Source organism: Orcinus orca, chromosome X, assembly GCF_937001465.1.
Source record: "Orcinus orca chromosome X, mOrcOrc1.1, whole genome shotgun sequence".
Classification (NCBI taxonomy): domain Eukaryota; kingdom Metazoa; phylum Chordata; class Mammalia; order Artiodactyla; family Delphinidae; genus Orcinus; species Orcinus orca.
In genome coordinates this window covers 28,167,533-28,193,161 of record NC_064580.1, presented here as the reverse complement: position 1 = coordinate 28,193,161, position 25,629 = coordinate 28,167,533, and the positions used below count along the sequence as shown (strand labels likewise).

The window sequence follows — 25,629 nt, the reverse complement described above, 5'->3', positions numbered from 1 at the left end:
AAATTACCATTTGTTGGGTAGCCCAGTAGTTGGTATACTTCATTTATTCATCATCACAACTTATTGAGGTGTTACTGCCCCGATTTTATAGGTGATTGGAGCCTTGGATAGGTAAAGAACTCACCCACGTTAACCCCACTAGTAAATGGCAGGTCTGGTTTCAAAACCGTGTTTTCATGTGATTCCAAAGCCTTTGCTCTCAACTCCTGCTGCTCTTAATTATAATAAAACAAGTGCTCCGAGGCAGAACACTGGAATTGTGCTTTCTCTTGAGATTATACCCCTTCCCCAAGTCTGATGTCAGCATGATTTCCCTTTCAGACTACATCGGGAGAAGATGTTCGAGACTTTGCCAAGGTACTGAAAAACAAATTTCGAACCAAAAGGTATTTTGCGAAGCATCCCCGAATGGGCTACCTGCCAGTGCAGACGGTCTTAGAGGGGGACAACATGGAAACGTGAGTAGTGGCCAAAGCAAACCAGCCTCTCAGTTGACGTATCTCTGAGCTCCTCTCAGCTGAATACCTTCCTTCACTCCCAAATGCAAACAGTCTCTCCTATTTCTTTCTTTAGATTTACTGTATCTAAAAAGAGAAAAGCAAGCTGATGTTCAGTTGCCATTTTCCATGTCAATTGTCCCATGACAATGACCTTTTCCAAAAGTTAAACTTTATCTCACAGGGAGTAAACCACCACGTTCCGGCTCCTAATTACCTCACGAGTCTTGCAAGAAATATGGGACTGTTTACAAATGAGTGATTGCAAGATTTCATTTTGATTTTCCTCCCTTACAAATCAGTAGGCGTGTGTCTTTTTGTATCCGATTGTGTGGTCGTATCTAGTCACTTTTTTCTCCTTGAAAAGAAATATAGTCACAGGAAATTTCTTCACAGTAAGTAGTTATGATTCTCTAGATCAAAATGATGATGTCTTCACCTCTTTTGAACCTTCTCTTCTTTTTTCCATAACTCTGATGGCAATCGCACAACTGGTTTTCTTTTAATTCACTTTTCACCTTTGTCTGGCCGTTGCTTTCCATGGTTCATACTTAATTGCACTTCATTTATTTTGACCTTTCAGTAAGTTGTGTGTGTGTGTGTGTGTGTGTGTGTGTGTGTGTGTGTGTGTGTGGCTGAGTTTGCCTGTGTCTCTCTTCACCACCTCATTTTTTGTTTTGCAGTCCTGTTACTCTGATCAACTTCTGGCCGGTAGATTCTGCGTGAGTACTTCCACTGAAGGGTGCTGCTACCACCAACACATTGGCTTGCTTGATTATTTAAAATTTTTGTTCTGTTTGTTTTGTTGAAAGACGTTTTAATGTCCCTTCCTTCATTTCAAAAATGTTTCCCTTGATAAGACTTTGAGGGTGCCGTCCACCACAGATCAGGAGAATCAGTGAGGTTTTCAGGTCCCCACTTGGTCAAATGTAATCCAGCAGAAATCCTGGCCTGGAGTTCAAATTAACATCAAAGGAATTGTTGGGTTGTTAGTTATATTCCTGGGAGACACGTTTATATATTCTTTCATTATACGCAGGGAAGAGCCTTCTGATTACATAATAACATTCTGTAGCCATATTTCTAGAGATTTAATGCTTTAGGACCTTCAAAAGGATGACGGTTTACTCTTTAGGGCCTGTTATAAGTGGACTATTTAAAAGCAAAATTTGTTTCATGGTATGATGTTGAGTATGGTTGAATAATTTCAATTAGACACGTGGACTTTTTATCAGGTAATGCCATGCTATTGGACCAGTGTTTATATACATGAGTTTCTCAATTTTGACCTAAACTCACTTTGCTCTCTTCTGCAAGCTAAATACCCAGCTCATAAACACACATTTACACTGGAAGGAAAGTGTACTGTAGTCTTTGTTATTATTATTGGTGTGTATTATTAATACTACTGATATTAGATATCAACAGTTAATTGATTTATCTCAGAGTTTATAATGTCATCAGAAAACTCCTTTTAGAGTCCGTGATTGAAATATCAGCAAACAAAGTGTGCATTGTTTTAAAGTTATATTGTGCGGGGTTTTTATAACAAAATTTTGGTATTTCAAAGTGTACTTTATTAAAATATTTATTTAAAGTCAGACAGCTCTATTATATATAAGAAGGTAATGACCAATTTGGAAGACGGGCTTATATAAGAATTCAGTTTATTTTTATTGGGTCTTTTTTATTCCACCATGTAATTTAATTTAAAGTAGGTCTTTTTTTAAAAAAAAATCCTGTAGTGATAAATGCAAACTATTAATTGAAGTTGGTTTTAAGTCTTTTATGGCCTAAAGGAAGTATAACACTTTCCTTTCTTTTGTAAAGCTGCATTATTGTGCCCTTTAATTTTGAGATATGGTAGCTCTACCCGATTTCTTTAATCATCATGCTTAAACAACTTGGGGAGTTATTTAGATTCAGTTATGTTCCTTGCTGTTGGTACTTATTTTCCCTGTTCCAGGTAGTCTATTTGTTGATAGAAGGTAAAGCCTTTCATAAATTTAAAAAAAAAAGTTTACTTGGTATACTGAAATTCTCAGCTTGATTGGATCCTGATAAGCAAATAGAACTTATCCCGACACAAAGTAATCTAACCAACTGACCAATGCAAAAGAAAAATATGCTAAAGGTTAATGTTTTAAAACACATAGAGGTAGCACAACGTAATAAAGAATAACTAACTAGAGGAAGAAGTTTACTGTATACATAAGCTAATGAGAAAAATTCATGACAGTTTAATGTAACTTATTTTAAGTAGAGGGTGTTTGTCTGTCTTAAATTTTGAAGAACTTTAAAATTAATAACATTTTTTTAAAAAATATCTTCTCTAACAACTGAAACCTAGCCCCACTTAGCCTTTTTATAAAAAAATATGCTAGATTATTCAGAAATAGTGGGAAATTCTAACTTTGAGGAAGAAAACAACCCCAGCAGGCTAAAGTCCCTGTAATACCAATAATTTTATTAAAGTCTTTACTCATGGGATGGCAAATAATTTATAAAATGAATTGTAAAGCTATTCTATTCACGCAGAAGAGCCAGGTCCTGAGGTGTTTTATTTTGCGAGAACTCTATCCAATGTTAACAAATCCTGTGACGATGACAGCATTTAATCCATTCAGTATGGATCACAGAATTTGAAAGTTTACTGAGATACAGATCTTTTGTTTTTCCTTAGAAAAAAACCCTTATTTGCCTGTATTTGTCATTTTATTTGAAAGTAAACCTAGCATAAACCTTTTATATTGTTTGTCCACAAATGAGACAGTCGAACAATATTCTTTGAGCTGTTCTGCTTTGAAAACTTATTAATGGAGTTGTCACAAAAGAGAAAATGGTGGTGGGTGGGATGGAATTGGCCATTAGCAGTAATGGGAAGAGTAGGAAGAATCCTTTTGGGGGTATATCATTTTGTATTTAGGAAGTGAGAAGGGAGAACAGTATTCTTACCTTCTCTTGGAAAAGCATTTTAGAAGACGTTGCATTTAGTTTTGTTTCTGGACTACGTAGTTTTGTAGTTTTACTAATTCTTGATTTTTAAATGAATCTTCGCTGACCAGTATTCCCTTTTGGTTCATTTTCTGGTTTAATAAGTACCTCCGTTAGTGTATATCTATATTTTTTAGATTGCTTGGTTATTACGAGTTCTTGAGCTTATGCATGCTGTCTTAGGTGCTGTGTACATTCATAAGAAAAATAACGTGGAAGTGTCCTCAAGGCTAAGAATGAAAGCTCTGCATAAGATTTTCTGTTTCAGATTTGATTCAAGTATTTTGCATTTACATGCCTAGCTTCCTCCGTGTAGTTATGCTCCAGGGTCTCATGTGTTCTTCTCTACACTACCAAGGTAGCAACTGTTACAAGGGGAAACACTAATATATTTTCCTCGATGGTGGGCTTTTAGCTTATAAGAAGTATGCAATCGAAAGACTGGTCTGTTCCAGAAGATAGGGCTTATAAACTAAGGAATCCAGGTACTCAGTTATCTCGACCTGCAGTGAATATTTCAAAACAGACATTAGCATTTTTTTCTAATAATGGGCTGTTCCAGGGTTCTAAGAAATTAGCAGATTATCTCCAAAACTAGAATGAAGATTCACCTGGAAGTCTTTGGATCTGCCTAGTAAATTGGGTAGTCACCCTTCTGTTTCCTCATGACAGTTTAAGCATCTTCGTAATTCATTCCAAATTTGATTATGGTGACACTTGACCTAGACAACTTTGGTTTCATAAATAAGACATTTATCTCTCAGGCAAGACTTCAGTTCCCTGGTTATTTGCTGTAGTGCGCTGTAATCATCTTATGATTGTGTGTCTTCCTTAAGAAGTATAGATTTCTAGCACATTTCCTATGTAAGCCTAGGTAACTACACGTTTTTCTTTCTTTCTTCTTCTTTTTTTTAATGTAAGAAAAAACAGACATATTCTTCTTAGTGTCCTGACCAAGTCCTTGAATGCTGCTTAGACATTGGACTAAACTAATCCTTACTGAATAGGTTTCTGTTGACTTTTTGATTCATGCCTTTACCTAAGGGCTTTCTGTGTCAGGAGAGAAATGGAAGCGACCTTTTGTCCTATTCCAGTTAAAACAAAAAAGCCCAAGCCCAAACTGGTTTTCAGAACAGATGGATTTTTTCCTAAGGTTAATCTAAAAGATACTATAAAAACTTCAAGGCTAATTAAGAGATCAGATATGAAAAGGTGAAAACATGTCAACCCTACCAAAATTCTCGTCTGTGAAGCCAAAAAAAGTAGGTTTTTATACCCCCAAAGTAAATAGACTATACCTGCTAATCCTTCTCTCTTGTTTTCCCCTCTGTATATAAGCACACAGTATCCCTAATAAGAAATATTTCCGATATTGACGTCCTATTGAAGTTAGTCATTCTTTTTAAAACATCACATTATAATTTAGGGCCATTGAATTTTGCTTTATGAAGTAGTAATACAGTCCCGCTGCTAAACTGGTACATGTATTCCTTCTTTACAAAATCGCACAAACTGAGACATCTTGATACGTGGAATCTTAAGTAGTCATGGACTGGTGTGGCCTCTTTGGAACTAATATCGTTAACTGCAAATTTACTAGGCAAATGTACAGTTTCCGTTCAATAAGAAGGCAGCTGATAAATGGCACAGGTGTAAACTGTTTAAAATTTTAAACCACATACTGCTAACACAATTTCAGCACTCTAGGATATGAGACGTTACAAGACAGGAGGACAAAATGTCACGTAGAGATTGTCTCCCCCGACCTTTTCTATAATTGAAACTCTCCAGAGAAGTTTTTGATCTCTCTTTACGGCTTTTGAGAAAAGCAGAAGTATGAGAAATCATCTCTCAAACCTGGATTCTAAATACTTGATGATATCTAAGATACAGGAACAGCTAAATGTGTACATTAGCCATAGTATTAGACTAAAAGCATTCTAGGCCATGTGTATAGAACATAACTGTGTGGTGGGGGTTTTTTCTCCATTAATGGATGGTATCTGTGACTAATAACATTTTCTGCCTTATAGGCCTGCCTCGTCCCCTCAGCTTTCACACGATGATACTCATTCACGCATTGAACATTATGCTAGCAGGTATGAGACTAGTTGAATGCCAGGCAAATATTGATTGAAATAACTAACCAAGGAAAGCTAACCTATATTAATTTTAAACGAATCTTTTCTTTTTCCCCAATCTTGTCTGATTTCTACTAATCAGCTTGCCCTCTAACGTGCATGCCATTCCACTGCATGTTGGTTTTGGACACCGATAAGAGCATCAGCGCAGAACAGTCTCCCCTAAACATTCCTGATAGCTTTGTTATGTTTTATATACTGAGCACGTGTAATCAATTGACTTAGAAATCATCTAACCTTCGTAGAAAACTGCTAGACCAGACATAAGTATATGAAGAAATTATACTGTGTTATATAGAGACTATGAAAGCACTGGCTTTCCATTTCTGTGTGTATTTTCCATAATATGCTGTAAAGAAGAGAATCACTCATTTTCCTGATCCCTGGACCTTTCTGTCCCACTTCCTTTGTGTTTGAGGTAACTCTTATATCTAAAAACGAAATTGCTGCTTGTAAGATATGCTTGTTAAATAAATCCATAAGAGTTTGGTTCACTTTTAAGTTGTAAAAAGACTTTATTATTGTTTGAGGTGAAGGAGGTGTTTGCAGGTAAAAAGCGGCAGAATGTATAGAGAGCTTACTGTGAATCTATCTTTTATCAATAGTCTAACTGCTGAACATGTTTATCAACCGTAGGAAGTATTAACTAGCTATATATAATTCTGTCTTCAGTGGAAATCTTTAATTGTCTTAAAAAACACATGGGATAGCGTAAAGTACGGAGTGTATTTGTTGTTAGGGAAGCTTTTCTCGTGAAAACAAAGGCCTCTTCTCGGTGAAAGGAAGATCAATCTGTGAAGGAAAAAAATACAACTTCTCTTGTCATCTGCAGCGTAAGTGTAAAGCTACTTAACTAGCTGTGGTCCACCACTCACTGCCTCAGACGGTTAGGCCAACGCACACATCCTTTAATATGAAGGATTCCTTTCTCCTCTTGACATGATTTATCCTTTAGTTTTCAGGAATGTTCGATTAGGTCTTGAATAGATTCTAAGAAGTCACATAAGTTTTAATGAGCTTTTACGTTTTTTATCAGGCTAGCAGAAATGGAAAACAGCAATGGATCTTATCTAAATGATAGCATCTCTCCTAATGAGAGCATGTAAGTATCCTGTCTCTTTTTACAAAATGTTCCTGACCATGAAATTGCTTTGAGGGATTTAGAGGTAGGCTAGCGCAGAAGATAGGAATTAGCGTTTATATTCATTTGATCTTTCAAGGAGACTTTCATTTACTTTGTTTTCTTTAACTCTTGACAACCCGACACAGAATGAGCTCATCCAAATTGTGGCATTGTTGGTATTCCAGATGTTCCAAAATGTTCCAAAACATTTTGCCTTACTCTTATTTAATGCCATACTACCACAAATGGCAGGGTCCCAAATACTTAAACTGTATTAAATGTTTAAGCTTTGACCAAACCTGCAGGATGTTTAAAGGGATTAGATATTAATTTCTAAAGCGATGGCTAAGTAGTGTTTTCTCCACTCGTGGGGAGTAGAACTATAATCTTGGTGTAGTTGCACTGGCATTCCCATATGGTAGGCTAGATGGGCATTTTCCTTTAGAGATCCTACCTAGTAGATTTTTGTGATTTAGCGTCTTCAAGAGCTAAGTCAAGTGAGGCTATCTTGTGAAGGGTTTCAGAAGAAGGAGTACAAATTGAGGTCACGGTTTTGTAGTGGGATGATGAGCCAGGCCTGTCAAATTTAAGCAAGGCGAGAGAGCGGTGCTCAAAGTGGCGGAGAACACAGCTATGGCAGGGAAACAGAGGCTTCATTACAGAGTAGGGGAAGTATTCACAATAAGGAATCTTGCCGTGAACCAAGAGGCTGAGGTTGGAGGGAGAAGACTGAGAAGCAAATATGGAGGACAAAATAAGGATCTGCTAACTGAATGGATAATTTAGGGAGATGAAATCTAGTCAAGGTACAATAACGTTTTTAGTTTGACAAGTTACGGATGTCTCACCACTTTGTCATAGAGAATCTAGGCAAAGGGAAAATGGTAAATTTATCATATGTAGTTGGTGTGGCAACCCAAAGTCACACTCAGATGAGAAACAGGCTTTATAAGGATTAGACTGAAGGAAGCAGTATCCAAGTGGCATTTATACATAACTGGTTATTGAAGACGTGAGAATAAGTCATCTCATCTGGTACATAAAGGTGATCAAGGTAATAATAAAGAATAAAGTCAACACTCAGCCATTCATATATGACTTACGTTACTTAAAAGAAAACAAAACAGCCTTTTCCCCCAAACATAACTATGGTGCATTCTCTTTCTTAGCTGTGGGGAAAGTATTAATAGTATTAATATATAAACTACTTTGACAGAAAAATATGTAAGCAAAGAATCAACGAAACGTAAACAACCTGAATGATTTGCTTCTTGGGGTCACTGATTTGAATATTAGAAGCTCTAGCACGTTCACGGTAATTCAAGTTGTACCTGTATAATAATGGCTGCCATTCACTGACTGCCTCAGAAAACAGTAAGAGAAGTTGAATTATAACTATGTGTTGTAATTAAACATGGGAAGTCCTAGCAATCAAACTGCAGAATTGGGGAAGAGAGCTAACAAATTAGGTGGTCACAACTGCTTTTGTTTTATTTTTAAACGAAAGAGGGCATAAAATCCATTTTGACTCAATGTTGGATGGTAATGTCATATCTTAGGGGCAGATCTGGGGAAGTGGTTTGGTAGATTGGTTGATTTCACTTAAACGTTTGTTTTTAACACCCAATAATTATTTTAATTTTAACTTACCAACCAATTATCTGCCTTGATGGACCAAGATCATTTAAATTAGGAGGATTTTTTTCCCTAAATCTGAAAGTTTTTCAACTCAGAGGACATAGAGATGAGAAAAGGAAATTAAAGGGGTGTGGAGAGGGAAAAATTAACGTATCATCTTACTGATATGTATCCGGAAGCAAAGGGATTTAGCCTATCACTAAGAACAGAATGAAGTTCTTATAACTCGGAGGTACACAGGCTTTTCAGGAGCTGGGGGCGATGCATTTAGAAAATAATTTCTTCTGTGTGTGAGAGAGTTCCTAGATACGAGGAAAGATTGCAGCTTCCTCCCAACGTATAAGCCTTTGGCCTCTTTGTTCCCCAAGGTTAGTCTTTGAAAAGCTGCTCTGAGGAATGAGTTGTTCCGTCCTCTTGTATTAGTCACCTTAATGGCTTTTTTTCCCCTGCCAATTTTTGTTTTTCTATCTAAACAATAATTGAATGAAATAGTAGTCATTTTTATCTGTAGTTTCATTATTGTTATCATCCTGCCTCTGTGGGGTTTATAAGTTGAAACTGGCTTACCAAAGCAACACTTTTCACTTGCATTGCTTTCCACTTAAGAAAATATTTACTCTCTTATTTTAACGGCTTCAGTTTTTTCCTGGTCAGTATCAACAACACAGTGGGTGAGTGAACAGATTGTCTTGACAGACTTGGTAGCAAAAGCGTTATACAGCCATTATTACGTCTCTTAATATTTACTAACGATTGATGAAACTGTCAACGTAGAGTCCCAGTATTACTGTCATTCTACCATTCATTTACCCACGTAAATAGGCCAACCAGATTCAATGGAAAATCTGAGCAAGAAACACTTGGAATTGTCACCAACAGGATGGTAGACCACAACTTCAGGAGTATCAAAATGTCTTTAAAAGCAGGAAAAAGGGTCTAATTAATTGTTAAGAGCAAATAACTGTTTCTATTTTTAAAATACACACCCAAGTCCCTGACCCCCAAGGCAAAATAAGGGGGGAAAAAACCAAAACCTTTGATTTTATTTTCCAGAGATGATGAACATTTGTTAATCCAGCATTACTGCCAAAGTTTGAACCAGGACTCCCCCCTGAGCCAGCCTCGTAGTCCTGCCCAGATCTTGATTTCCTTAGAGAGTGAGGAAAGAGGGGAGCTAGAGAGAATCCTAGCAGATCTTGAGGAAGAAAACAGGTGAGTTTTCTTTCTAGCTTTGTCATTGGTATGCAGAGTGCATACACTTGCACACATAGAAAAGTGCCAGGATTCTTCACTTAGAGTCATTTTATGTCTAATTGTTTTCTCCAATAATCTGTTTAGCTCCGTTTACAGATTCTCTCTCTTTTTTTTTTTTTTTTTTGTCATCCGAAAGAAGAAAATGAATGCAATAGCATAAGTAAGAACTCATATAGTAGGTGTTAAAGGAATGAATGCAATAGCATAAGTAAGAACTCATATAGTAGGTGTTAAAGGAATGAATGCTGATGGTGGTATTTGATTTGTTGCATGCGTTTCGGAGGCTTTGATTTTGTGTTTGAGAATAGAATTTAAGAACAAAGTAGGTCATTTAATTTTATGATGATATGATTTGTACATGTGTTTGGCCATATTATCTATCTCAAAGCATTTAAGCAAGTAGGCTCATTGGTCATATTTGGGAATGAATTAGTTCATCTTAGTTTCCATCATCAAATACAGCGGTCATTTATGCACACTGTCCTAGCAGATTAGTGAGAGAATTCTAGTTGTCAGTCATCGCCTGAAAAACATGTCCATGGAAAAAGAGCAGAAATTATAAAAGTAAAAGAAAATTTCCTAATGACTGCACAGAGGACAAAGATGTAAAAATCTGGCATATTGTGGGATGTCAGGATAATGCAAATCATTGGACTTTTCCTTTTGTATTACGTTTATTATATCACAGGTCCCTTGGTTCAGAAAGGCTTTCGCACGTGATCACTTCTAACTCAGTGTGCCTTCCTTAGACAGATACCACCGGGCAAGTCTTTAAAGAGCAAATGCTCAAATCTGTGGGACTTGAGTACTTTCATCTCTTTGGTTTAGCCCAAGGCACAAGGACCTCTTAATCGAGGCAACACAGTATGTCTGAGAACCAGTGCCCTCGGGGAGTATGTCACCTCAAGATGAAAAGGCAAATTGCCATTCATCCATTGCTTTCTCCTGCCACTGGCCTCTTTCTAGCTCTCTGTACCTCTGACCTATGGCCAGAGCTCCTTATCTGGTCGGCTTCCCTTTGTCTCTTTCTCGCCCCTCCAATAAATCCTCCATGCTGGCTGTAGTTGTGCATCTCTCCAGAACCAAGACCCAGCATGGCATTGTTCCTTCACTGGATTTCTGCATCGTTTAAAAAACCTAGCTGCTCAGCTGGGCATTTTAAACCTTCCACAGTTTTCTCTTGACCTGCTTTTTACAACTTCATCTTCTTTTGTACCTGTTGTGGCTGCTGTTTCTGAATGCATCCTGCTCTCATCCACTTTCCGGGTCGAGCTCAAGCTTGCGTCTCAGCCTAGCTACTAACCCCCATCGCTCCACTGCCATAGCTGGCAAAGGAGTCCTTCCCATCCTCCATGCCCTTGCTCAGAATGATTTTCCCCACAGAGCCCTGTTAGATCCCGGCATTTGCAAGTAATCTATCATTTGACTGTTCTCAGAATACTTTGGACCTTTCTCAGAGACCTGTGTTTCAGTTTGCTTTTTGATCAGTTAATTCCCAATGCTTCCCTCTAATGGAGACAGTGAATGCCTTTGGAATAAGGCCTGTGTTTTAATCCTCTTAATGTCCCCTATGGTACCTAGCACAGTGTGACTATTTAATGGGTTCTCCAGAAATGTTTGGTAAAAGCCTGAGTTAAGAATACAGAGGGGATGCCACACACATACCATTCAGGAGGTAATACTGAACATTCTGTGGGTTTGGGCCTTATTTGTAAGACTGGCAATGAACATCATGGTAGATAAAACCTTTCCCTCTACTTTATTGAGTACCATTAGTATTCATTTATGTTAAGTGTTTAATTATTTTAGGGGTCAAAGTCAAATAGGAAGAAAAAGTTGGTATTGGCATTATAAATAGAATTTGATGTTACCCAGGAATAGAAATATTTTTGTACAATATGATTGTCCACTGTGTAATGTATCTTTCCATTTCATTGGTCAAGAGTTCTGTCTCGGTTATTAGTACTACACTTGCCCTCCACACCCTGACGACCAGGCCAAAGAGTGCTGGTGAAGAGTACTTGGAACTATCATTTGTATATCATTTCGTCATTTTCAGAGCACTTTAATGCATTTTGGGTCATTTAATCTTCCTAAAAGCTCTGTGTAGAAGATGGATGAGAAAATGCAGGTTCAGAGAGGTTCAAACGGCTTGACCCAAATTTCACAATCAGCCAGTGGCAGAAGCAAATCCAGATCCAGATTTCCTGACTCAAAATAGCCAACTGTGCCTTGCACCAGAGCCTAAAGAAGAGTCATCCTATGTAAATATCATTTGTGTAGAATTGTGCATTCTATGTAAATATCATTTATGTAGAACTGTGGCACATTCCATGGAATGTACCTTTACTTGAGGGAATATTTTTAGGACTACATATGAACAAACCTGTCCATCGACTTGTGGTACAGTGATCACCAGTTTACCCTGAAAGGTATCCAAGACCATTCCCCAGGAATGACATGGTTTATTCTCTGAAAGAAAGAAAAAATAAATTGCACCAGGCTGCTTAGAGCTCCAAAATGAAGAATCTGGTACTGGTGCACGTCTTTCTGTAAGTTATCTTGACCCTCAAGTAAAGGTCAGGATGAGCTTCCTTCTTTCTCTCTCTACTTTGTCAGATTTTCACTTCCTACCAAATCCCAAGAAACGTCTCTGCAGAGCTCCCCTCCTGAAGGTAGCCTCTGGTTTTCTTTGCTCTGGCCTCTCCTGTCTTCCTGCAGTTCTTCTCAAAGAAATTCAGAGCCGTAGCTTTGTCTTCATGATCCTTGAGTTCAGTGTTGCTTAAAGGAGCCTGTAATTCACCATTTCCTTTCCTTCCTCTCAGAGAACCCGGGAGGTCATTAGATGTCCCCTGTCCGTGCCCGCCAACCTAGCTATATTTCTCTAGTCAAATTGGCTACGTAATTTGACAAACACAAGCAGACATTTAGAGCAAATGGGAAAGGATATTTAAAACTGAGAGCATCCCATGTCCTTTGGACACACGTCTGTGTGTACTTTGTGTTCCTTTATCCTGTAGCAAGGGCTTATCTCCAAATGACAGTTAGCAAGGGCAAGAGGCTTGAAAAGATCCCCATTCCTGACTAGATGTTTATTGAATTCTGTTATTCGTGACACCTCCGCACCATCCCCTTGGAAAACAGAAATTGGCTAATGAGGAAGTGTCTCAAGGATATCTTATCTCTGTCTTTAGAATTCCATTTCTCCCAGTTGTTGCCACCTAGCATTCAATACATATTTGTTGAATAAGTTAATGAACAAATGAATTGAAATGAAGCTGAATTTATTTTCATTGTAGCACTCATGCATGTACTTTTGGCTAAAATTCTTTTTACGTCCTAATTTCGTAGAGGAAAGCCTTTTGAAAGCTTTTCTTGTGCTTGCTTTTCAGAATACTTCGCATTTTCAAACTTCTTTGATGAGCACCAAGCCTTGCTTTGTCATAAATTTAGAATGTTCAGAATTCGTTTTCCGAATCCTAAGCCCCGCGTGTCTCCCCCCACTGGCTTTCTCTGATTCTTGCCTTATGCCACAAAGATAAGGCGAAAGCTCTGAGCAAAAGCTAAGTCTGCCTCTCAGTTTTCTCGATAGGGTCTCGTAAATTTGGGTGACTAGTGACTTATATGGTCTTTAACGTTTCACTTCTGCATAATGTTTCTCCCTCATACCACAGATAATTCGGATTCACCTGTTCGGTCGAGACCAGTTGGATGTCGAGAATTTGCTCTATTGTGCGTCCTTAGCATTGCACACTCCAAGTTCGCTTTTGTCCTGCGTACAGGACAGCCTGCAATCTGCTGACTTAAATCGGTAGTGACAAATTTCGATGTATTTTTCTCTGCACTAAGTGAACTCAGACTTGCTCTGAAATTCTAGGTATGACCCTAGCAATGAAGAGGTAGCCTTTATGAGAGACAAAACCTCATCGTCATTCTGCTGCCTGCGCATCAAATTGATTAGATTGTTCCCACGTCTAAAAGGAGGGTAAATACTAAGCTGATTTACTGTGAAGTCTAAAGTTAATTAAAATTGTTAGTAGATGTTTTATGACGACAGAGGATTCTGAATTTTTAGTACCCGCTAGGTACCTTTCATATGTCTTGTTGTTGGGCAACCAGTCATGATGCAGCCTAAGTGTGAGTTTTCCCTTGATCCTTTTCACTCCTCCAGTGGCTATGCAGGATTGTAAATGTTATATTCAGAAAAACTCTAGATGGGTTACTTATACCACTGAATTAAACTAACTGGCGATCGTCATCCCGGTGCTTTCCCTTGTAAATGACGTGATGACTGGGCCCGGCGCTCATAGTTTTCAATCTTCACAGTCTCAGGACGTCTTTATCCCACGTTCCTTCCTTTGGTCTTTGTGTGAGTCTCACGTGATGGTGAGGAGATGGCCAAGATGAAGGGAAGCCGAAGCGGGTCAGGAGTGGGCATTCCGAGCTGAGCGAGGAGCATAAACAAAGGTGTCAGGGAGGGACAGCACAGGATGCTTGGGAAACCGCAGACAGTTGCGCGACCTCTGTAATAAGGCAGGAAATGGGAGGAGATGAAGCCGGACAGGTCGGCAAGGCCAGGTGGGGAATGACAAGACCAGGTGGGGAGGGACAAGGACGCGGTGCGGTGCTGTGTGGGGGCCTCCTCATGTAGTACAGGGAGCCTCCCGGGGGTGAGCCAGGAGCGATGCTGTTAGACTTACACTTACATGCGTGACTCGGGCAGCCGGGCGGAGGTTGGGGGGACTTTGAAGAGCACAGGCCTGGAAGAAGGAAGTCAGATGGGGAGGGAGCATGGAAGCCCAGGAAAGAGATGATAAGGGCCCACAGGAGGGTATTAGAAATGGGGAGGTTGGGCTGAATCTGAGGGATATTTTAGGGGAGGGGAGGGGCGGGGCTGTTTGGCTGGCTGGTTGGGTGGATCTGGGGAGGGAAGGAATGAACCCCAGTTCTGGCGGGTGCAGGGCAAGACCACGGTTGTTGGCAGCTGGGACTGACAACTCAGGAAGAGCAGCAGCAGGGTCGTCCTTCAATTCAGCAGGATTTACAGAGGGCCTTCCTCAATCAAGGTCAGGTAGCTGGAAGATGGTGAATGGGGTGCAGGAGACGTTGAGTTTGAGGTTCTGGTGGCATGCTCACGGACAAATGTCTGACGGTGGGAAATGGAACTTTGAAGCTGGAAGGAGGGGTGTGGGCCAGAGATAACAGATCCGTGAGTCCCCAGCTCATAACCGGTAGTCGAAACTGAGAGTCAATTTATCTACCCAGGGAGCACGTGGCAGAAGGGGAACAATGGGCTTGGTAAAACTCTAGAAGATGTAAACATTAAAATGTTTATAGAAGTCCCTTTATTGTTTAATAGGTAATCCATGCACATTATATGAAATCCAAAGGGTTTAAAAGGCATATAAAGATAGTGAGTCTTTCTCCAACCTCGTCCCCTGGCTGTCGTGCTCCCAGCGCTGGGGGCTGCCCGCTTTACTTCTTTCTCGTGTAATCTTGCAAAGATATTCTCTACATACGCAAAGATTTCTGTGGTTGTTGGAATTATTTCACACAGTACCATGTAGTGTTCACTCTGGTCTTTTCGTTCTACTTAAAGATCCCTAATTACACACGCTGGAGGAATATCCCAGAAGAAGAGGGGAAGAGAGCTTGGGAATGATAGCATTTCCCCAGAGGAGGCAAGAGGGAGAGGGGCACAAGGACACAGGAGGAGGCATGGTTTTGAACGGGAGAAGGGCCACCTCTGAAAATCATGTTGTAGGTGACGAAGCCGGGGTAAGGAATGGGGGTGGGGAAGATAACAGTGAATGTTAACTGTCCAGTACACATCATTGGGAATCAGTAGAGACTGATTCTCATAGCTGGTCTACACATTTCTTTAAGTTGAACTGGGGGGAAAAGAGTAGTGTATGAGAAAGTTAATGAATCTGGGCCCTCATGCCACTTGGCAATACGAGCCCCCAAAACACAGGGCTGCAGAGCCTTTTTAGAGAAAGGGAGCTACTTTTCTCATATAAATCAAACCGACAAGGTCTTTCATGGCCCGAGAAGCTGCCGTATGAAGAGAAGCTGAAGGGCATACCCACTGCATTTAATAAGGTGTGCAGGAGTCAACCGCCCCCGCTCTAGGCAGGCAGGGACGACAGTTACATGGGGCGGGGTCACCATGATTCCCAGGCTCAGTTTCTAACTAAGCCACCCAATAACTGCATTTCCTTCAGTGTATCCTGAGTTAACCGAAGCCTGTGGACGGATGACCCGAGTTCTCCCTCCTTTTAACTGTCTTGTTACACTAAATGTATTAATGTTGCCTTAAACCTTTTCGGGGAGCAGCATGAGGTTTTCTTTTTTAGAAGAAAATTTTATTTTTCACAGTAGAGACAGTTTGAATATTCATATTATGAATTCTCTGTAAACACACAAACAAAATTTAACTTGGAATACAGGTAGCCACGTATAATCTTTTTTTTTTAATTGAAGTATAGTTGATTTACAAGATTGTGTTTCAGATGTACAGCACAGTGATTTGGATATATATCTATGTGTATATATTTTTTCAATTCTTTTCCATTATTGAATATAGTTCCCTGTGCTATACAATAAATCCTTGTTGTTTATTCTGTATATGGTAGTGTGTATCTGTTAATCCCGTACTCCTAATTTATACCTCCCCCCCTCCCCTTTGGTAACCATAAGTTTGTTTTCTACGTGAGTCTGTTTCTGTTCTGTAAATAAGTTCATTTGTACTCTTTCTTAAATTCCACATATGAGATATATAATATTTGTCTTTCTCTGACTTCAGTTAGTATGATAATCTCTACGTTCATCCATGTTGCTGCAGATGGCATTAGTTCATTCATTTTTATGGCTGCGTTATTCCATTCTCTGTGTGTGTGTGTGTATGTATCTATATACACGTGTGTGTGTATACACACGCGCACACACCACATCTTCTTTATCCATTCATCTGTTGATGGACAACATCATGAAGTTTTAAGTGCAAATGCTCAATCTATTTAAATGGGGAATATGTTTTTTAAAGACTGGAGTTATCACTCGATTTTAGGGTCCTCTGTCTTAGATGTCTTGGAAATCATAACAAGAACTCGTCTGGTGAGTTTAGATCTTGGCATAGGAAATTGGATAGTCATGAGGACTGCTTCATCCCACAGAAAAACTGACATACCCCTCTGGTGATAACAGTATTCACAAGTTATTGGTACAGCTGCCATCTTCCTAGAGCAAGCAGGATAAAAGCTGAAGTTCTTACAATCCAATTTCCCTTTTTAGATCCTCCATGAAGACCCTCATCCTTCTTTTGGCTTTTGTTACCAGACCATCCTGCTACAGTAGAACTGACTGTAGTCTTAACTTTCTTTAGTTACTTCCCAGGCCTGAGGATATCATTCCATTCAATTCAACAGCTAGTTAGTGAATGCTTAAGGTGTTTTTCAAACAGGACTACAAAGAGGAATAAGCCTTGGTTCTTACCCTCATGGGGCTCAAACTTTAATAAAAAGACATTCAAATATCAACAATTATAACCCAGTGTTACAAGTGCTCTGAGGGCACAGAGGTGAATGACTAATTCTGTCGGAGGGATTGGGGAGACTTTCACAAAGGGAGGTGAACATAAAGGCTGAATAGCAGTTTTCCAGGCTGAGAGAGGGCGTAAGGTTGAGCCTTGCAGACTGTTGGGGCAGTGAGTTATGTGTGGCCAGAGCACAGGATGAAGAGAATGAGAGAGTAGTGGAATGGTAGGTGGAGACCACTGTTTAAAGGGCTTTACATGTCAGACAAAGGAGTTTGGACTGTATCCTATAAGCAGTTGAACAGTGAAGGCTTTGTGAGGAGGAGAAGATTTAGCAAAATAATTGTAAGCAGGGAGCTAAAGCCATGGAGATTGGTAGAAGGATAGTGCAACAGTTCATTGAAATATGGCCAGGTTCTTAACTGAGGATCTCTTAGGCAAGTGAAGAAGTGATAGAGAAATGGGAAGTCGCTGGGTGAATGAGGCCAGGGCAGATGGGAGAGGAAGGAATTGGGTGGTATGAAATTTTTTATCAGGGAACTGGGAAATGGTCATTAAAAAAACAATATCAATAACAACATAGCACACACAAGAAAAGCTACTGATTGGCCAAGGTCAATGGATAGAGAAAAAGAACTATGTATTGCGCATGCTGAGTTCTGTTTGCCCAAGGAGATTCAAGTGGAAATTTCCTATATTGATCTTATATTCACTTTCCAAAAAGGATTTAAAAAAAAAAAACATAGCAGTAAGATTCCTGTAGTAGAAATAGTAAATCAGTGAACATAGTGGGGATTAACTTAGTTGATATAATTGAGCTTCAAATTTAGTTTGAGATTCCCTGCAGACAGGGGGAATAAGAGGAAACAATGATTTGTCTATCTCTCAGTATTGGATGAAAGAAGCGTGAAACTTTCTAAGGAAACAGCGTAGTTTTCCTGGTTCTAAGTAACAGTAACAGCAAAAACAAATAGCTGTCATTTGAGTGCTTGCTGTGGACCAAACCTGTTCTGAGTATATGTAAGATCCTATTCAATCCCCACAACAACCCTATGAACGAGAGGCTGTTTCCCAAATAAAGACTCCATGACACAGGGTATGAAGGACACGCCACACGGCTAGCAAGGAGTAGGGCCTGGATTCAAACTCAGGCATTCCTGGACTCTTAGACAGTGTTAATGCTTGGTGTGATTACTGGCTAGTCTCCTTATCAATATTTTTATAACAAAGACAGAAGGAAATTTTATGTGGCTGCTTCTAGTAGCCTTTGATAATTGTGGAAAGCTTGCCATTAAAGACCAAAGAAATGATGACAGTTCTCCATGGATAAAGGTCACTATTGCCCAAAATGTGTTCTATAACATACCTCTAAGATACTCTAAAAAGACTGATTCTAAGGACAGATAAACTTTGGAAGTGCTTGTACTGGAAAGTGTTGATTAATTTGCGTTTGCATTGAAGAGTCCAGAAGTAAAGAAACATGATTAGCTTTGTTTAACCCAGTGTTGGTTACACATACTTGACCTCAGCCCAGTTGTACTGTTCTGTGGAACTCACTTTGGTAAGAAATACAAGTCTGTACTAATGTCTCTGAAAATGAAACCTGGATTTTTCTCACAAAAGTAACTTCTGATTTTCTCCAGTAGTAAAGCCCTACAGCCCGAGAGACCAAAATGATTTAGTCTGGAAAAGTCAAAGATAGGTATTAAATCATCTCCTGTAAGAAGAGCTAATTCTATGAGGTCTTTTTGTGGAACATCCCACCGTGAGTGACCTGGCTTTCCCATCAAACCACAAAAAAGCATTTCCACCAATAACTTGACAAAATTAGTTTGCTATATGGAGCTCTTAATTGTTGTTAACCGATTGAATTTCGATGGATGTCTACCAAACACAGGAACTTTTGCTTCTATAACAATTACTGTTGGATTTTGCTGCGTAAGTTGTTAGATGCGAAGGCCAGTTGTTACTTGAGGCCTCTCCTGGGTTATGATATAAAAGTGTATTACCAAACACCTGGGACGATATTAGCAGGAATGCAGGTGTAACAGTCATCTCAATGACAGATTAAGGTATACATTTTGAAGATGTGTAGCTAGCGTATGGTCCTGTGTAATGCTACTTGAGGAAGCTGATTCCTTTTCTGGCACTGAAATGTTAGAGGAAGGATCAGTGATGAGTCTATCAACCTTGTGTGGCTCGGTACTTAGCAAGTTTAAGTTCACAGAACCCATGGCTAATGGAAACATCCAGGAGACTGTTGAAAAGACAGGTCTGGAGTCTAGAAGAGAAGCCTGGACTGAGGAGTAATGGGTTGGGGAGGTTGGGTCATGGGTGTAGAGGAGGTGGAAGCCTAGCGAGAGGACAGGGTCCTCTTAGGAAGAGAACACGTGTGGAAAGAAGACCAAGGACCTCCTGGTGTACTTGATTGTAACTGGCTATGCCCAGATAGAAATGGTTTCCTGGTTTGTATTACTTATGTAAACGGATGACTTCTGCAGATGACCAAACCCTTTTTTATTTTCCTGCTATGTGGATAATTAAAGTTGACCTCTTTCTGTATCTCCAAATTCTGGGTTACCTTTTGGTACCACTCCATCTGCTATCTACAATTTATAAGTAAACCCGTATGATCCTTTTCCTGTAATTTCCTAGTAAATCAAAGTGATTATTTCAAAGATAGAAATAACCTATATTCTTAGCTTAAACAATGAGCATAATTCCCAGTCCTTTTGCATTAGTGTAAGGTTTGTCACCATGGAACTAAACAATATCCCACACACTAGAAGGTGAGCTCTTGAAGGGTAAGGGACTGTGTCTCGCATATGTTTCTCTCTGTAGTGCTGGTGTAGGCTTTACATGTTGATTCAGTTAATGGATAAATGTCCTTTGGAGTTTTCTTGTTCCCTGCCAGATTTCTTGGCTGGTTTTTCTACATCTGTGACTCTATTTCTGTTTTGTCAGTAAGTTCATTTGTATCATTTATTTCAGATTCCATATATAAGCGATATCATATGGTATTTGTCTTTCTTTGTCCGACTTGCTTCACTCTGCATGACAGACTCTAGGTCCATCCATGTCTCTACAAATGACCCAATTTCATTCCTTTCTATGGCTGAGTAATATTGCATTGTATATAAGTACCACATCTTTTTTTTTTACATCTTTATTGGAGTATAATTGCTCTACAGTCGTGTGTTAGTTTCTGCTTTATAACAAAGTGAATCAGTTATACATATACATATGTTCCCATCTCTCTTCCCTCTTGCGTCTCCCTCCCACCCTCCCTACCCCACCCCTCTAGGTGGACACAAAGCACGGAGCTGATCTCCCTGTGCTATGCGGCTGCTTCCCACTAGCTATCTGTTTTACGTTTGGTAGCGTATATATGTCCATGCCTCTCTCTCGCTTTGTCGCAGCTTACCCTTCCCCCTCCCCATATCCTCCAGTCCATTCTCTAGTAGGTGTGTGTCTTTATTCCTGTCTTCATCCCACGTCTTTTTTTATCCATTCATCCGTCGATGTACATTTAGGTTGCTTCCATGTCTTGGCTATTGTAAATAGTGCTGCTATGAACATTGGGGTGCATGTATCTTTTTGAAGTATGGTTTTCTCTGGATATATGCCCAGGAGAGGGATGGCTGGATCATATGGTAGTTCTATTTTTAGTTTTATGAGGAACCTCCATACTGTTCTCCATAATGGCTGCACCAATTAACATTCCCACCACCAATGTAGAAGGGTTCCCTTTTCTCCACACCCTCTCCAGCATTTATTGTTTATGGAGTTTTTAATGATGGCCATTATGACTGGTGTGAGGTGACACCTCACTGTAGTTTTGATTTGCATTTCTCTGATAATTAGTGATGTTGAGCATCTTTTCATGTGCTTTTTGGCCATCTGTATGTCTTCTTTGGAGAAATGTCTGTTTAGAACTTCTGCCCATTTTTTGATTGGGTTGTTTGGTTTTTTGACATAGAGCTGCATGAGCTGTTTGTATATTTTGGAGATTAATCCCTTGTTGGTCGCTTTGTTTGAAAATATTTTCTCCCACTCTGTGGGTTGTCTTTTATATCATTTTCCACTGGACTGAAAACACTGAAGTTGTTTAGGTTAACCCAGACTTGAACATTTCCTGGGCTTATTTTGGGGCTCTCTTTTAAATTCATTGTCTGAAAATACTGAGAAGTGTCTGCATACAAAATTCTGCAGGCATGTACACAGCGTCTTTCTCTTATGTACACGGTTAAACTTGATTCCTCCATAGTAGGAGAGAGCATTAGAAAATTATTGACTTCATTGGGGAAATAATCTTTTTTTTTTTTTGCGGTATGCAGGCCTCTCACTGTTGCGGCCTCTCGCATTGCGAAGCACAGGCTCCGGACGTGCAGGCTCAGCGGCCATGGCTCACGGGCCCAGCCGCTCCGCGGCATGTGGGATCTTCCCGGACCGGGGCACAAACCCGTGTCCCCTGCATCGGCAGGCGGACTCTCAACCCACTGCGCCACCAGGGAAGCCCGAAATAATCTTTTTTGCTGTGAGAAATAATATTTTGAATTTAGAACCTTTTTTTTTTTTTTTTTTTTTTTTTTTGGCGGTACGCAGGCCTCTCACTGTTGTGGCCTCTCCCGTTGCGGAGCACAGGCTCCGGACGCGCAGGCTCAGCGGCCATGGCTCACAGGCCCAGCCGCTCTGCTGCATGCGGGATCTTCCCGGACCGGGGCACGAACCCGTGTCCCCTGCATCAGCAGGCGGACTCTCAACCACTGCGCCACCAGGGAAGCCCTAGAACGTATTTTTTATAAGAGCTTTATCAAGATATAATTCACATACCATAAAATTAACGCATTTAAAGTGTCTATGTCACTGGTTATTAGTGTATTCACAGAGCTGTGCAACCATCGTCACATAAGCAATTTTAGAACAATTTCCTCACCCCAAAAAGAAACCCCATACCCATTTTCAGTCACTCTCCATTTCTTCCAAACAACCGCACCCCAGCCCTAGACGGTCACTAATCTTCTTTGTTTTATATGGATTTGCTTCTTCTGGACATTTCATATAAATGGAGTAACACAATACATGGTCTTTTGTAAGTGGCTTCTTTCACGTAGCCTAATATTTTAAAGGAACACACCTATGTTGTAGCATGTATTAGTACTTCGTTCTTTATTGCTGAATGATATTCTATCGCATAGAAATACCACATTTTAAAACATTCATGTGGCAGTTGATGGACATTTGAGTTGCTTCCACTTAATGGCTGTTACGGATAATTCTGCCGTGAACATTTGTGCACGAGTACTGGGACTTACTTTAAAGAAATGATCCTGTAGTTTCTGTCATTGTAATAGAGGAGACCGTAGGATCAAATATGGCAAGAGTATATAGCAGGGCATGCCAGGAAGTGAAAAATAGGCCATCAAGATAAACTTACTGGGAGAATTTAAGGCCAAGTCTTAACTACTCGTGAGGGATTCAAGCCAGGACACACAAAGCCTAAAATTATGCTTCTCCTAGAGACCGTTAGAGCATTTTGCTGACCACAAACAATGAAAGTTTAATATTTTACTGTATTTGTCTGAAAAGTGAAACACACTTTTCCCTATGGTACTATTCCTGGAGACTAGACTTCCTCACTTCTAAAACCTTTCCAGTCCTAGTGTGCTTTGTGTATGGTTAAGACTAGTCACGGTCATATTTGTCTTGGGTTTTGTCTGTCTGCTTTCTTTCCAGGTATAACAGGATTTTTTTGAATGAATTCTTCTCTTCTTGTGTTGAACTTTTGATTAATACATTTACTCTTGGACAATACTGTGTTAGTCCTTGATCAGGAATTTGTGAAAAAATATCTCACTCATTGAAGATTAAAAAAAAAAAACTAAAGCCCATTAATACTGTCAGGTTCTGTCTCATGGAGCTCAAGCAAGATATAGATCACTATGTCAAGGGCAAATCCTGAGAATAGAGTATATGTAAGTACATTAACCCTGTAGACTTGGTCTGAACAGTGTATTACAGCAGTAATCTGTGGACAGAATTTTATCATTCTGTCACATGCCCAGCAGATTTGGTGGAATCTAAGGAAATCTCATGCTAGTGATCTTAGCTCAGTGATTTCATTTAGCCCAGATGCTCAGCTGTGATACACTTTACTATAGCACAGATGATGGAAAATATACAACAATTCCCAGATTCTGGGGTAGCTACAATCATGACTGGGGAGGGGGGGCAAGAATTAAAGAGAGCAAATGGTGAATCAGTTTCTAAGCGCTCACGCTCTCCCTCTCTCCCCCCCCCCCCTCTCTCTCTCTCTCTCTCTCTCTCTCTCTCTCTCTCTCTCTCTCTCTCTCTCTCTCTCGCTGTCTCTCTCTATATATATATTCTGCCAAGTTCAGTGGGTGTTATTAGATTGCTTTTATTTCAGACAATTTAAGTGCTTTCCTTTGGTAAGAAGCTTCCAGCACACCTGAGGTTCCAAATCCAAAGAGTACACAATATAGACGAAGAAGTCATAATAATTATGAACACTTAGATTGGGCTGGGTCTGGTTCTAACAAAGTTGTACCTAGGGAATGTAGACCGCACTGGCTCACTGAACCTCCTGGTGGGGTGAGTGTTTAGGTCAGTTGCCCAGCCTCAGCAGCTGGCAGAGCCTGGCTGTGAATCAAGGTCTTTCTAACTCCAGAACCATGCTCTCAAACCCTGTTCGAATTCCCACCTCAGCCATGGGTGATAAAAGGCACCAAAAAGGCAATGTGTCCAAAAAAACTTCTCGTATTTTTCTTTACTTGCTTCAACATCGCTTTTTATAAGTAAAGGTATTTATTTTTTTGGCTGCCTTGGGTCTTTGTTGCTGCGTGTGGGCTTTCTCTAGTTGCGGCGAGCGGGGGCTACTCTTCGTTGCAGTGGTTTCTCTTGCTGTGGAGCACTGGCTGTAGGCACGCGGGCTTCAGTAGTTGTGGCACACAGGCTCAGTAGTTGTGGCGCAATGGCTTAGTTGCTCCGCCGCATGTGGAATCTTTCCAGACCGGGATCGAACCTGTGTCCCCTGCATTGGCAGGCAGATTCTCAATCACTGCGCCACCAGGGAAGTCCTGCTTCAACATCGCTTTTAAATGCAGATATCACTGGAAGAAATGGTACATTATTATGAAATCCCAGTAAGGTTTATTCAGTAGGAAAGGGGTTGGAATTTAAGAGCTCTACATGCATTACAAGGGGACAATGAGAAGAGGATTAGAAACAAGAGCCGGAGGTGGGGGGGGGCGGGTTCCTGCCATTTTTACTGTTTTGCTTAAGGCAGACCTAAAATATGCATATTTTTACTTCCCACCCTGTGAGCGGCTCCATAATTAACACTGGTAGTGCCAAGGCATATTAATGTCTCTTTCCATCTAGTTTAGGGGTATTTTTGACTTTGTGTTTGATAAAATTTTACAGTATAGCTTTAAATATTTTAATTATAATTGAAAAAGGCTCTGTGCAATTTCCAGTTTTTAAAATACCTCACGCCTGCGAAATTTGTCTTTCCCTTTTTTTTTTTAGAAACTGCTAATTTGCTAGATTTATAGTTGCTGTAATAGTTCTGTGTGATTTACTACATTTGCCTGAATCCAGATTGGTGGATATGATTTAGCTGCTTTTAACACTGTATGAGGGTAAAGCTAGATTTCTCTGGGCCTAATCTTTTTAGATGCAGACCTTTGTAGTTGTTCCCACTTTATGAAACGGATCCTGTGTGTGCTCATGCTTTGATATACAGTTTAATGTATAAGACTTGTTAAGACAGTGATCACTGGAAAGTGGTCTTCAATGATATAATTACACACAGTACGGAAGTTCCATTTAAAGAGTACATGACCTACATTGAAAACACTTGGTTGACATCAGTAAATTAATAGAACTTACACAAAGATTGTTGTAATGTTCTTTATTATAACTAGCATGTAGCTTGTTAGGATTGCTAGAGGGACCAGGTGCTTTCATGTTTTCAGCAGGTAGAGGTAAGGCCAATTTGATTTCTCTCTCCCCCTTTTAATTTTTGATTTGTTTCCTATATCCATTAGCTAGTTAGGAAAAAATTTTTAATGTAAATTTGTATCTGGACAACCACATTTATACACATGATGACATAAAATTAATCAGATACAGCTACATAGTTGTAGAATGGAGGGATTTTTTTAAGCTCTGTGGAGAGTAAGAAATTAATAATGGATGGGAGACATTTTTGTTTTGTTTTTTTTTTTTAGCAAGACTGGCTGCAGGAAGAAATTGTGGTGACAGAAACCATGTGAAGTGAATTTGAATTCGTGTTCTTTAGGGAGCTACCAGAGAAATATAATTTACAAGATAATCAAGAACCTAAACAGATTCTCTGTGGAGTCATTGTCTGATGCCTGACATATATTCATCTACGTTGAAATGACTCCACAAATACCGTCTAAC

The 25,629-nt window shown here is 39.8% G+C and overlaps 1 protein-coding gene across 5 annotated transcripts in view; it reads left to right on the top strand.

The window, feature by feature from the left end:
• The window catches only part of DMD (dystrophin), a 2,251,544-nt gene that overhangs the window by 2,182,695 nt on the left and 43,220 nt on the right, over window positions 1-25,629 (top strand). For 3 of the 5 annotated variants that reach the window (XM_049704774.1, XM_004281026.3, XM_033407968.2), the window contains 5 exons: window positions 322-458; window positions 1,181-1,219; window positions 5,525-5,590; window positions 6,669-6,734; window positions 9,447-9,605. In XM_049704774.1, the coding sequence (XP_049560731.1) occupies window positions 322-458; window positions 1,181-1,219; window positions 5,525-5,590; window positions 6,669-6,734; window positions 9,447-9,605 (467 nt within the window). The remainder of the gene's footprint in view (window positions 1-321; window positions 459-1,180; window positions 1,220-5,524; window positions 5,591-6,668; window positions 6,735-9,446; window positions 9,606-25,629) is intronic. The other 2 variants (XM_004281027.3, XM_004281028.3) reach the window with 1 other exon arrangement.